General features: G+C 40.8%; 2 protein-coding genes across 2 annotated transcripts in view; both read left to right on the top strand.

The window, feature by feature from the left end:
* The first annotated feature begins 2,387 nt into the window (after positions 1-2,387).
* On the top strand, positions 2,388-6,430 carry LOC134627814 (neurogenic differentiation factor 4-like). The gene is made up of 2 exons (XM_063474211.1): positions 2,388-2,599; positions 4,626-6,430. The coding sequence occupies exon 2, from the start codon at positions 4,632-4,634 to the stop codon at positions 5,619-5,621; it is 990 nt and encodes a 329-aa protein (XP_063330281.1). The 5' UTR covers positions 2,388-2,599; positions 4,626-4,631; the 3' UTR covers positions 5,622-6,430.
* Positions 6,431-13,593: 7,163 nt separating this feature from the next.
* The window catches only part of LOC134627139 (zinc finger protein 385A-like), a 28,508-nt gene continuing 27,437 nt past the window's right edge, over positions 13,594-14,664 (top strand). Inside the window, exon 1 of the mRNA XM_063473072.1 lies at positions 13,594-14,069. Coding sequence (XP_063329142.1) covers positions 14,057-14,069 — 13 coding nt within the window. The 5' untranslated portion in view covers positions 13,594-14,056. The remainder of the gene's footprint in view (positions 14,070-14,664) is intronic.

The following is a 14,664-nucleotide window of genomic DNA, read 5'->3' as shown; positions in this document are numbered from 1 at the left end:
GAAAGACACATGGTCACCATCACCCCTGTCTCCCCAGGGTCGATCCTGGGCTGGAGGGAGGTTCAAGTTTGGCTTAGAAGACTGGCCATTTCTAAAGTTGATGGGGGACCATGAAATACAGAGCAACGTTCATTCTCTGGTGTTGTTTTGTACGCTTTCCAAACAATTTGAAGACCGTATTGTTATTGCTGTTACCGGTGGTATAGATGTTGAAATGGATACTGACATGTGCAAAGTGAGAGATACAATCTCAGTGCACCAATACAACCTACGGCAATATCAAATTACATGCGAGGCTACTGCTCATATGGAGAAAAAAAACTTTTTAAAGGCTACACATGGGCTCTATCCTCATCCCCAAACATGAGAACACACACAAACACAAACACACACTGTCTTTATGCTGTGGCGCTGGCATCTCTCTAAGGAATTCCAGTATGACAGATGGACAAAACCCACTTTCCCCACTGTCACACACAGAAACACTGGGGATTCAGAGGAAGGTCATGTTTGTGTGTGTACTGAAGTGAAGTTTTATCTGTCCTTCTTTTTTTTATTATAACAAATTCCCGTCTCATACCTAGAGAAGGTGAGGAGTCCTCTGAGCATGTGAACATGCTGAGTGGGCTGAGCAGCCAGTGGAGAATAGATGAGCATCTGAGCCACAGACTGTTAAAATATGAGATATGTTCAAGCAAAGACCATCTGCAGCAGGACTTCATCATGTGTGGCCAGCACACAGGGATCAGGGGACATCATGGCATACATACGAGCACCACTTGTCGAACATAAAGATCGGATAAAAACTGCAAGTAGGTCGCATTTAAATAGAATTATTATTAGAAAAGAGAGAGGTTTTTCAAGTTTGGATCAAAGCTCTTAGAAGAATAATGAATAAAATTTATTCTGCTAGGTTGTTACAAAATGTTTTACAAGCATATGCAATGGGGACACGAGGCCTCAGCTATCATATTCCCCTGCCGGTTCCACTCTGGGGATGTAAGAGACCCAGCTCTGCTATTCCCATCTCAGGCTGCAGGTGTGGAATAGGACAGGAAAAGACGCAGGGGGAGGAGCATGGGGCAAGGTGGTCGACTTGGGAATGAATATAAAGTGAAAGCACATAGTTTGGAATTGCAGATTACCCTGTAAACTATGTTAAGCCCCTCTGTTAGAGCATGTGGTGCTCTTTTCCTAAATTGCATATACAGCATTCCCAATCTCACGCTCTCTCTTTTCTCCAGTTTAAAAAAATGACAACAATCAGCAAGACAATTTGTCATCCTCACTTTTTGGAGAACTTTGGATGGTTATGAGCATGCGCCTATTTACATCTGGATTGCTAACATTTTCTTTCCTTGAAATAATCTGACTTTAAATCATTGTGTGAAATTTGCCACCTACTTGACGTTACCTGTATATTAGTCGAATAAAATGTCAAATGTACAGTCACAAGTGTTTTAGTTGTAATTCTTAGTCAGCTGAAAAGTTAATGTAATCTGTATAATCATTATTAATCTAATCATTAGTATACCTTTTATACAAGCAAATATTTTATAACAGCCGGTTATTCAAACAAATCTCATCATCATATTCCCTTGTCTTTAAGACTTTCAGCCATGTTTCATGGTCCTCATCACTTAATAGAGGGATGTGGCTGAAGCGCTCCTACAGCAGGTTCTGCGCTCAACACTGAATAGAGCTAGCATTCATATAGTTTTTTGTTTTTTGAGCAAATCAGAGTGAAAACTGTGTTGCAATTTGCTCAAACTACTGACATAAAAGTTCAATGCAATAAAAAAACATTACTGGACTTTTCAAATTCAAGGTTAACTTACAGCTATTGAATAATCCTGATAAGCGAAGACATTCATTCATTGTCAGTGATTGTGGGTTATGGTGCTAAGCCTCAATATTCAGACACCCATGTCCCGCAGAGAGGGCGAGGGGGGCTGGAGCGAGTCTCGAAGTCACATTGCTCATTTAAGCGCACACCTCAGGAGACCAAACTTACCCCTTCTGGTCAGAGCGGCCTCTCAGTTGAGGTGAACTTGTTTAACAGCCTCATCTCCACAGCGCAAAGGGTCTATGCTGGACGAGGGGAATGGCTCAAACACCTGCTCACACGCAACTCCGAGCTGTCACATACAGTTAGGCTCACGCGACCGAGCGCGTCTCCCCTCCGTTCACTGACACCGTGCTGCGGATTTGGCGGCCGCCCTCGCGCCTCAACAAAGGCCCGGGCCTCCCCTGTTTGTCTCGACTATTTCAGTGAGCTTATGCACATCTCTCACACGCGCGCTCGCGTGCGCGCAAGTCTTTGAGCTCCAGGGGCTACAGCCACGGGCCGGCCACGCGCGAGCTGAAGCGCGTCAACAGGAATTGGATGGGAGTGGGAGGAGGAGCTTTAACGTGAAGGTTAAAACCCGGAGCCCCCTCAGAGTGACCCGCACTGAGAGGCTGAACAGCTCCGCACAAGGAGACGCCACGGAACTTCAGCGCTGCTTGATGGACGGTGTGACCGAGCTGTGATCCGTGGAGAAAGGACAAATATCATCTGACAGACTTCCTGAGGCGGTCCCGGGACACATCAGCACTGGTATGTTTCATAGCGCAGCCGAGAGAGACTCTGCGGGTCTCACATGTGAGTGAGTCAGTGTGGACACACTGTTTACACGTAATTTACATTTTAATGTATCTTACAGGCAACTTGCTTTCAGTTTAGAGAACCAGATTTTTTGGCATAGGGATTTAATTTTGAACTAAAGCAACTGCACGTAAAGTCAACAAGAAATTAATATATCTAATGAAAAAAGTACAAAAGGCTTATCTTAATATACTTCAGCAATAACTGCTTAGGCACGCAATTTGTGGGGAGACATTAATATTTCTGCCTTTGAAAATGTCTATTTGAATTCAGACTGAGCCCTCTGTCAGGCTACTGATCTGCGGGATGTCGATCTTTCATTTAATCCCATGGTCGTTGCTTCATCCACGGAGTAAATCCTGTGATGGCCCAGATTAAAGTCCTGTCGGTGACTTGCTGGGGCATTACCAGTTCACAAGTTGACCGGGATTACCCAAAGAACAAGAGAAGGGGAGAAGACGGGTAAAGCAGATAATACATATAGGGGAAAATTCATGTAGCTATAAAGGCATTAAAAGCCATCACCTCTCTCTGCAGCTGTAATGTTTGGCCAATCAGAAGTACATGAGGCTGAGGAGCGCGCATCAGGAACTGTCCGGTGCTGAAACCGTCGGCCCGTTTGAGGACTTATTTGTGCAAAAATAATGGTTTTAATGGTTATTGATGTTTATTCCTTGTGACTTAAGACTTGTATTTACTAACCCCAGGTTACCACGGCCATCAGACTCCTTATTTCACCCCTTAACCTTCCCCAACCTTAACATCGTCTAATCTTTCTGGGAAGTAAGTTTAGTTATGTTTCTAGATGAAGAATCTTAAAATGCTGAAACCTACAGCCTATATAAAATACCACTTTGTGTTATTTGTTCTAAAATAAAACTTCCTGCAGGAGGGCAAAACAGAGAAAATGGCTGTAATGGGAAAAAGAACAGGAAAAGTATTTTTTTCGCTAATCGAAAGATCTTACAGCAAAGAGAAGCAAACAGGGACAGAAAGACACTAGATTTTTATACTTGCTTAATTTCTTTCATTTAATTTGTAAACTTTAGATTTTTTTATTTCCACTTCCGTTGGTGAGGTTTAGGAACCAAACAGTGTTGGTTAGGGTTAGGAGATGATGCTAAAATATCCTTGAACAGTATTAACCACCTACTACATTTTGTAGTCATACATGATTAAAACAACAGTCAGAAAGTAGTAACATTAGTGGCAATGTCATTACAAAATTATTTTATGATGCATTAAAAACATGATCCAAAAGAGATTACATGTTCCTTGAAAAACAAACGATAATGCTGTTGAGCATTTGTAGGAGGTGGGGCTGTTAATTATGGGTAACACACCCTTATTATGAAGCCAGGAAAGATAAACTGCTGATCACCTGCTGATTTATGAAGAGCTGCTTAATCCACTGGAACACTTATAATCTGAGACAGGTCCAGAACCACCAAGTTCAGTCCAAACAAAAGCTGCTAAGTATTCCTCTTTAGTGGTGGTAAAAAAATTAAATAAATAAAATAAAAGTTAAAAGGAGCAAATTCACGTGTGAAAAGGCTCTGATCAAAATATTACAGAAATAAATATATTACAGTGCATTATAAATTATTCAGAATTAAGGTAATACTTATGTAGGATGACCTCACTGACCAATAACCTAAAATATACATTCCAGTTTAATGCAATACTTTCAACAGCACATGAATTTAGGAAAAGAAAAACAATATTTTGTATTATCATATGTTTAGGATAAACAGATAACATTCATAGAATTACAAAACAAATCCTAGTGTAAGTACAGTCACTGTATTACAGTACTGGTGTTGAATGCACTGCTTTATATAAAAGAAGAAGCTGGAAACCAACAACAAAGAATTTGACAATGATGAATCTGAGACCAAGGTCTAATAAACAATACTGTCTGTTATTATTACAGCATGTATGTCACAAAGATGTCCTTTATTCTCCATTTTTTTGGCAGATTGCTATGATGATAAAGCCATATGTTAGACAAGGGGAGGGTGAGGAGGTCGTCAGCCCTCTGCAGTGGATGGACGGAAACATGAGCTCACCTGATGGGGATCCATCGGCCCCATCGCACAGCTACAGAACAGGTGACGTGATCCAACAGGCCAGAGAGATGGGGAGTGAGGATGCAGAGGAAGATGAGGAGGATGGAGAGGAAGGACCAGAGGATGAATCAAAACGACGAGGGCCTAAGAGAAAGAGGATGACCAAGGCCCGGCAGGAGCGTTTCCGTGCAAGGCGAGTAAAAGCGAATGCCAGGGAGCGCTCGCGTATGCACGGCCTAAATGATGCACTTGAAAACCTGCGCAGCATCATGCCCTGTCACTCCAAAACACAGAAGCTGTCCAAGATCGAGACATTACGGCTGGCCCGCAACTACATCTGTGCTCTGTCTGAGGCCCTGGAGGGGGGCCTGTCCACAGAAAGCAGGGCTTTCATGGAAACGCTGTGTAAGGGACTGTCACAGCCCACGACCAACCTGGTTGCCGGCTGCTTACAGATGGGACCAGCTCCGGGTCCTGGGATGAGGCCTGAAGACAGACATGGAGGTCGGCCACCACCTACTCTTGGTGGCATGGTGAGCTACTCCTCTCCAGGACTGCCAAGTCCCCCATATGGCACATTTGACTCAGCTCACCTGCTTCACTTGAGGGCGATGAAGGGAAGACCCTATGAGAATCACTCACCAAACGAGTACAACGCTGGTGGCGTGGGAACCCCTCCATATGACGGCCCGCCTACACCACCTCTCAGCATCAGTAGCAACCTGGTGCCCAAACAGGAGCCTTCACCTCACTACCCACCTTCCCACCACTACTCTCCCACCCCTGTGGAGCAGGTGCTGTATCATACACAGACCGGATATGATGTACACTTAGAGGGGCCATATGACTCCTATCATCCACCGCACATGCCCCCCCGACAGATTACATCTGTCTACAGAGACTAAGAAGGATCGGGAGAGTCGGTTCCACATCAGCCTTCAGTACGACTTGAAGGATGGAGTCCCGTCCTTCACAAACACTCAGGCTGATTTAAAGACGCTGGCTCTTTCTCAGTAGACAGACTGGTAGTCAAGCACTGTAGAATAGTTTGTTTTTTAACACTTGTGGAACATTTGCACAGTAGATTAGCACTACTCAGCATTGCTAGTATTAGAAAATACTTGACTTAAACCAATAAATTGTTTTCCAAAACTCATTTACCAAATGATATAAGGACACAGCAGGCTGCTGCTGTCCAGCTGCCCGGGTACTGTAAAATAAGCACTTCTAATTAAGCTTTGGTAACACCAGATATTATTCCACATAAAGTATTTTTAATTTATTCATTAATTTAAGACGGTGTAAATTAATTTTTTTCTGATGTGTGTTTTTGTTTTTTTGTTTTTATTTGTACATATTTGTAGTCCAAGCTTTTCTTTGTCACTTAGACTCATCCATCTAATCTCTTATCCTTGTTTTGTGTCCAGTTTTTTTGTTCCATTATATTCAAGTTTCAAACTTGAAACCATTCATTTGTGGGGATCAAGCTGATCTTCTGTGGGTAATGACAGAAGAGAGAGATATTTGTTTGTTTGTCTTTATTTTCAAATTTTCTGTAATGTGGAGGTTTGCAAAGGGGATCGCGGAGAAGCAAAAATTGTAATTCTCAGGTTAAAATTGTAAAGAAACTGCAACATATGACTGTTTTTCTTTTCAGTCTTGTTTCCTTTGGGACAATTGATGTTATTAAAATACTGAAAGTTCAATTAAGTCTGTTTTTTCTTTTGTTTAATTTACTATTTGATGAAATGTTTTATTTTTAAGCATATATATTCATCAAAATCCATCGTTTAAACACTACCAACATTAACACGCCTTGTTTACTTGCTACTTTGTTTCTCATTTTTCTCTCCAGATCTCTGTGGTTTAGCGGCACTAATCCCCGGTGCCGTCTTTTAATGAAGGCCGAATGTGCGAGGCAGGATTGCAAGATAAAGATTTATGATTAACATGGCTGACCGCCTGCTTAGGCTTTCTACTTCTCTGACATTGCGTTGGCATAATCCTGCCCTGACATCCACCCAGGCTGCAACTTAACACTTGTATTATACACATGTAATAAATACATTTCCTTACAGTTCTTATATTATTGACGTTTCATGTTCACACACAAACATTCAAAAAACATTTGAAATGCCGGAATCAAATTTTAAAAGCCTGGAAATAAACAGCCAGAGTGAGAAAATGATGAAGATAAAAGCAAAAACAAGAGAGATCTGATCTGAGAGCAGCTACTTGTGATGCTTTATAGTCCTTGCTGGTCACTTTAAGGGCCACCCACTGAGAGGTCAGGGAGAGGGGTCAAGAGGTCATGGGTCAGTGGTGGGAATGGTCACTGAAGGAACACTGGTGACCAGTTGCATCATCACGTTGCCGGTCATCTTTCTGCGTGTTTCTGCCCTGCCTTCATCTTTTCATTCAGAGCAGCGAGCGTTAAGTATGACGTTAGAGGTTATATTATGGCTGAAATGCTCCTAATCCCGATAAACACGCTGATGAACATCCCACGCATGACCTGCACTGGGAAAAAATATATCGCTTTGTTTTCACGAGGATTAGTATAAGCCTGTGTGTGTATTTGTAATGCATTTGCACTACTAACCAGGAAAACCAGGGACTAACTTTGAGGGGGCAGGATGAATAACAAATAGCTGGACATCTCTCTGCTTGTTGGAGACACAGACGATCCCCAGACAATTAACATGCGGAGTGTTCCTACATGATAAATGATGGACGGCTGATCGACCAGTGTCTTGAAAAAGAAAAAGAAAAAAAAAGTTTTGTCATTTAAAAAGGACACTTCTGCACACAGGAGAAAGAAAGGACTGCATTCACCCTTAACCTTTTGACCTTTGACCCCTCTGACATTTAATATCAATGATGCCTTTTATTGAATAAATGCAGAAAATGTTCACAGTGCCTCATTTACATTTAATGTTTTGAATAATTTCCCAATTATGTCAATTTTCCCAAAGGAAACTTGCGGCTTGGCAACATTTATATGAAAAAATTAGACAAATGCAACAATTCAAGCACAGTTTAAATCAAGCGCCATCAAGCCTTAGTAGTTAAGGGAATAGAAAAGGGCTTCAGTCATATTTATGAAACCAATAAAGTTTTAAGAACAATAAGTGTATATATTTGTGTCACTCTAACATCATATGGGACAGCAGCTTCCTGCTGCCTGAATATAAGTACCAAATTATCTAAAGAATACGTGCTCACTTATGTGAATCCACAGTTTGTGCGTCTGTGAGAGAGCTCACGTCACGTGTGGATGGTGGTTGTGTTATTTGGGATGAAACAGTATTAAGCAGCTGATCAGAGCTCAGTGACTGAATGGTGTCATTTACTCGTTAATCCAGAGGAGAGAGGGGCAGTCAGTGCAGCAGCTCTTCTTCTCCACTTGCTGCGCAACAGTATGCAGCTGCAGCGCGCTTACTCAGCTCAGCATCTAATGCATGGTTAAAGAGATCCTGTTTTGGAAGAAGTTGAAGAAAAATGAGTATTCTGTTGTGCATATACTCATTTTTATTTGTATTTTATTAATTATTATTATGTTAGATGACAAGAGGTCAGAACAAAATCTATAATGAAGGTGGGAGGAATCGCACTGCCACCTAGTGGTAGAAGTTCATTCCTGCAATATCTGTATCAGCTGCATGAGATATAAGCATTTGGCCACTAGGTGTCAACATTACACAACTTCTACAGTCTTGATCTTGACTGAAGTCTGTATTAATAAAAATACAACAACCGTTTGACAAAGACACATTTGGCATCGAGTGACTGGCATTTGTTTACCCCTCAGACGATGGAGATGAGATATTTTCTCAAATACTTCCATTGCGATGACTGTGAAGGTAGACACATAACAAAAGAGACATTTGGTGAGAACTCCTCTGTTAAACACAGTGATCCAGCAGAGTGAGCAGGGAGTGGGAATAGAATTAACCTATTTACAAGTAAACTGGTTGATGGAGTGTGTTTGGATGAGAATAATCAGGCTAATGAAGATACCTGGGGACTCTGCTCTATCAGAGAACTGCATGCTGTCCTCTCCATCCAGCAAGTGATCATATCAGAGTCTAATTATTTACCGTGAAAGGACATGAAAAAGGATTAATCAAGGAAATCTGACTGATTAAATCTTCAAAGCCAGCACTGAAGTGCATCGGCTATTAGGAAAGAAGGTTGTGGTTGGGGCCTTTATCCTTGAGGGGGGAAAATGAATGATCAAAAAAAGAAAAAGAAAGAAAAACAGTGCTCTCCAGGACTGTTGGCATACTGAGTAAAGGAGAGGAAAGAAACAAAAAAACATGGCTAGAAAAACAACACAGCTGGCACGATTTGAAGCAAAAGTGTTTTTTGATGCTTTTTTAAAATGCTTTTTGGTAAACTTACCTTTGACTTTATGTGATAAGATTTTCAGACTTAATGAGGCAAACAATGTGTTTTGTTTCTGATGAAAGTGGAAGCTAAATATAGAAACAAACACACTATTTGATTAGTTAGATAATTAAAGCACTCCCAGATGGCAGTAGTCTCTCCTTGCAGGACAATGCACACGTCAAAGAAAAATCTCAGGAACACCAGAAGGAACATCACTGGGAGCCTTATAGCACTGAGCTGGTCTCTAAATTCCTGAGAATGTGATATGATTAAGCATATTTAGGACTCAGTGGAATAAGCATGACAGACTGGAGCCCTACAACCCACAGCCCACTGGACCTGTATAATGTACTACCAGCACCCTGGTGTCAGACCTAATAGGACGCCGCCATGAGGGCTCACACGTCAGAGCAGATTTAAGAAGGTAATATTAAATTATACAGCTGACTGCTGTACAAACACATTATAAAGTGTTTTCAACCAGTTTTTAAAGATTTACCTTTGCACGTCATACATAAACATTCAAGAAATACTTTATATTTGTTTAACAATAAATGTGTACAGATACAAATACAGTACTTAACAAATTTGTCAGACCATCTGCCATAAAAACAAGAAAACAAACATTTTTGAAATCTGAAACTCATTTAAAACTAAACATTGTGTTGTTAGTTTTATGGTTATGTTGTTATGTTATTCAAAAATATAATTTTAATTAAAACACTTAATTGCGTTACTGTCATTATCATTACAGAAACATAAAAACTGATTTTGGTATTTACCAAATCTGTTGATTTAGGGCAGCTGTGGCATTAATTTGTTAAGCGCCGTATTTGTGTGTACATATAAAACTATAATTGAGGTATATATTTATACTAGTATAGTTTACTAATTATAATTTTGCACTTTTACCTAAGAAATAATTTTTTTTAAATTAATCTTAAATGGATAACTTCTACATGTAATTGAATATTTTTCCTGTTTCCTGTATTTATTTAAGTTTATAAATATTTTTTAAGCCGAATTAAAATGAATTTGTTTCAGTATAGTTCCAGTGGTCAGTGGTGTGGGAGAGAGGTTAGCCAAACCACATCTTTCTGCTCAAGCAAAAGTTTGTGGGTTGAAGAAGAAGTTGCGTCAAACTAACCTGCTGCACACATGAAAGGAGAACAGAGACTTGAGCAAACACTGAAAATCCATATATAGATCACTGAGAGAGGAATGCAATGCACTGCATTACTCTGCAGGATGTTATGGTGAGCCATCTTATAAAAGTTTTATGACAGAGAGAGATTAGTTAAAGAGCAAAGGACAGGGCAGTAAGAAAAGGGCTATATGTGCTTGTTTTACTCACGTTGTGAGGACATACATTTGTTTACATAGCCATATTGTGGGGACCTTGAGTGCCTTTATTGACAGCATATTATAAGTTGTTAAACTGTAGAAAGGGGATGTGGTTTAAAGGTTAGCATTAAGTAAGTGGTGGTTATGGTTAGGGTAAGTAACCAGGAAATGAACATAATGTCCTCTGAAGTGATGTAAACTCAACTTTGTGTGTGTGTGTGTGTGCGTGTGTGTGTGTAACTGTATCCGCTGATGAAATGTGCTTACTGCTCCAGTTTGTCATCCTTCCTCACTGTCCCTCGACCTAACCCCTTATCTGGCATGGTGCCAGAAGCTGTTGGTGTGTTGCTTTGTCCATAATAAACATGCAAATGAAATAAAAGTGAATATGTCTGCCTTAAATTAAACTGGGATATAAGTTTACATGAGCACATCCTTAGAAGAGTCATAAAGTGACCCTGCCAAGACTGACTGGACGCTACCATTAAGGCTTTTACAGCTTGCATTAAACACTTGGTGTTTTTAAACGGCCTGTCTCATTTACACAAGAGCACTTCACACACTCAGTGTCTTTAAACTGTTCACATCATTTTAATAGACTGTAGTTAGCCACGCATTTATTCCCCATATTCCTCAGGTGACTACTTGGAGCGCACAAGGCAGACTAGAGCTCAGGCCGTTTAGCGTATCAGAATTAGACTGACATTTACTCGACATTGGGCCATGCGTCAATCTCACCTCAGCCCTTGCCTCCTTCTGCTCCACCTAATACTCCCCTACCTCTCCAAAATGACACTCGCAAGCACATTTAGGACATCCGATCTGAATCTACACCTTAACTGGCAGAAAGCAGGAAGCAACATGGTAGTGCACAGGAGTCCCACAGTATCATGTTTGTAAATTCTGTGTGACTATCTTCATCTCGCAGCCATCCACATTTAATTTCACCATCTCAGCTATACCAGTGCTTCGCTTTAGATGTTTCAGTAGGTGAGAAATGGAACTGGGTGGCAGAGAGGCTGAGAGTGTTTTGGATTTGCAGTGGATCAGCATTTTAAAGAAGGCCACCTAGTGTAAAATTTACCTCCTGATGTTCGGTGCGTGATGTGAGTGAAAAAACAGAGCGTGGCACCAGGAGGCTGATGTCCTCAGGAAGTTGCACAAGTGGAGACAATCAGTGCTTTGTCATCCCCACTATACTTCAGTGATTACTGACAAATCCGAACTTTTAATATCCTGATTAAAAGTTTGGAATGATGGAGACGGGACAAAAAAGAAATATTAAAACTAAAGTGCACCAGTTAAACTGGTCATTATGCAGTATTTAAAGCTGCACCAGTTAATGTTTTGATAAAAATGTTGGTATAACCTCTGCAGATCTTACTGTCTGTGATTTTGCAGCTGTTTCTGTTCACTTCTTGCCGCTCTGACTGGATTATTTCCAGTAGATACTGATGGGTGTTTTCAGCTCTGATGAATTCAGAATTGATACTCTGGTAACTACAATTAATTCCTGCACAATCAAAGAACACAAGCAGAGCAAAAACAGAGCTCTTCCACAGTGTGTCTTCTGTGCTGTCTCCCTCCCCTCACCCCCAATGGCAGATGGCTGCCCCTCCCTGAGCCTGGTTTCTTCCTGTTAAAAGGGCGTTTTTCCTTTCCACTGCCGCCAAGTGCTTGCTCATAGTGAGTTGGCTGATTGTTTGGGTTTTTCTCTCTACTATAGTAGGGTCTTGAATTGAGCTGAATTGAATCAAACTGAATTAAAAGAGAAACCAAATGAATGAATGTATGAATGCTTATGGTGGTATCTCACAGTCATACACTATATATAAAAGATGGAAGTTGCTATAGTTTTTTATTATGTTTTTGAAAACTTAACTTGATTGTTAACTTTTTTTGTTTCCCAAACCATATGTTGTAAGTAAAGTTGTTGCACTTTTCTATTGCACTCTTGTGTCTGTATCATTCTGTTCTGTCTGTTGTTGCACTGCCTCTGTTTTGTTTGAGTTTTTTTTTTTTTTTTGCAATTTTTGCGATTTTTCCCAACTTGCACTTTATGTAGTGCTGTGTTGATTGTCTGTTATATGTTAAATGTAGCATCATGGTCTTGTAGAAACGTTGTACTGTACCAATGCGTATGATTGAAATGACAATAAAGCCACTTGACGTCACTTAACTTAACGTCACCACTTTTTGCAGCTAGAGGAGTCGCCCCCTGCTGGCTATCAATAAGAATCAAGAATTAAGACACTACCCCACACTTTGGTTTCAGTTTCTGCAGTCTGTCTTTAGAACAGCTTTTTAATGGCCCTTTTAAGTGAACAGACTGTCACTTAATGCAGATTTAAGATAATTTGCACAAAATCATTTATGGATAAAATGACAACAACTTAAATGCCTGCTTACTGGCTGAAATAAATATAAAACGAGATTATTCATAATACTGATCTAAAGCATTTAATAGGGGTCTCACTTTTGCAAAAGTGCCCAAATTGAGGGCTGTTCAAAGATAATGATGTGAAGCTAAAATGTTGTAAATCTTCATAAAGTTTCTAGCAACTTAAATTCTTACATATTGTCCATCTGTAATATATATAAGCCTTTCTGACACATTTGTCAAACTGAAATTCTTCAGCTTGTGGATAACAGGGATTAAACCGATAAGCAGAATCATCAAGCACATGTGGATAGGGCAGGATTTGAGCAAAGGCTTTTGACGATTGTGTAAATAACTCAGGGTTTGCTCATAACTCATTATAACAACCCGGTCATTCAACAAATGAGCGAAAAAACCCTGTGGGGCAGAGCCATTTGTGTGGGAACCTGTTTCAAGATCAAACAAGCAAAAAGAATACACAGTTTATCTGTCCATAAGCCATCTGTTTCATCCACCAATTACACTTCCCTTTGCTTCACCATGTCAACAACTTCTTTCAAGTTTCAGTGACTTTCCACCATCTTCAAAACACACACACCCACACACACACACGCAGACTTCAGTCCTTATTTCCTCTGATCTGCCATCCGTTGCTGGGTCTCCCTTCCTCTCTCCTGCCCCTCCTTTTCCGTACACACACTCCCTCTCTGCCTGTATCTCCCTCCTTCCACAGTTGTCCTCACATATTAGGTTCCCCCGTCCTAAGAAGCAGAATTAGCCACTGGAATCTTGTGCACTTGTTTCCTTCAATCCTGGCAAAGAGGTGACAGCATGAAAGGAAAACACAGAGAAAATACAGAGAGACACAGAGTATTACAAGCTTTTTGAAACGAAGAGGATAAAGAGAGCGAGAGAACCGAAGATGAAGAAGCTGAACATCAAGATGCTTGTCGTTTGATGCAGCCACACTGTGGGCATGTGGCTGCCTGCACCGAGCATTTCCCTCTTCACTCCCCAGCTGACTAGTGCCAGTTCTGCGCTCACAACGCTGAGTGTTTATTTATTTATATTTCTACAATAATGTGAGCATACTTTTTTTTTATTCCACTCAAAAAGGACGGTATCTCTGTGGTACTTTACGCTGGCTGACACACTGACCTCCGGACTCTCTACTGGTCAAAGGAGCTGGATTGCATTGAGCATCGCGAAGCGCAGAAGCAACCAATGTGGGGCTCAGGTAAGATCATAACAGACTACTGAGCAATGCAAAAACACCCACCAGCCTGAGTTTGCTTCCTTTGATCAGCTTAAGAAGAACTGAGAGGCTGGGTAAGCCGGGATACCCTCATTACTGCAATATTCTGAGCAGAAATAAAGAGCGAGTGACAGTGGCTACACGAGGCTTTGAAGGTTTCTCTCTTTGATGAAAGTTAGGCCAGTCTCCTGCAAACATCAGCACGCAGGGTCAGATAAGACTTTGCACTCGCACCTGGTGTGACCCTCAGCCTTTTACATGCTTCACTGATATGATGCAGGAAATGGATGATGGAAGAAGGAAGGTGTATAGAAGGAGGAGAAAGAAAGAGAGCAACCTTTGGCATGAATAGATAGAACAGAATACTTTTTTGTTTTCCCTGACATTCTTAAACAAATTGATAAGCAGAACGGAAGAGCTCGTGGACACGCAAAAGATATCAGTAATGTTTGTTATTAAAGTGAAGACATTTTGCCCGAGGAAAGGCTAGTCACAGCTAGAGCTGTGTGGGGGTAATTCTTGTGTGCCCAATGTCAGCATATTCTGATTCTGATTCTTTATATATACAGCAGTTAAA

The sequence above is a fragment of the Pelmatolapia mariae genome, linkage group LG5, assembly GCF_036321145.2.
Source record: "Pelmatolapia mariae isolate MD_Pm_ZW linkage group LG5, Pm_UMD_F_2, whole genome shotgun sequence".
Taxonomy (NCBI): Eukaryota; Metazoa; Chordata; class Actinopteri; order Cichliformes; family Cichlidae; genus Pelmatolapia; species Pelmatolapia mariae.
The sequence above is the reverse complement of the archived record's forward strand: the minus strand, read 5'-3'. Positions and strand labels throughout refer to the sequence as shown.

Coding starts and splice junctions, on each gene's coding strand:
- LOC134627814 (XM_063474211.1), top strand. CDS start 4,632: ATGATGATAAAGCCATATGTTAGACAAGGGGAGGGTGAGGAGGTCGTC.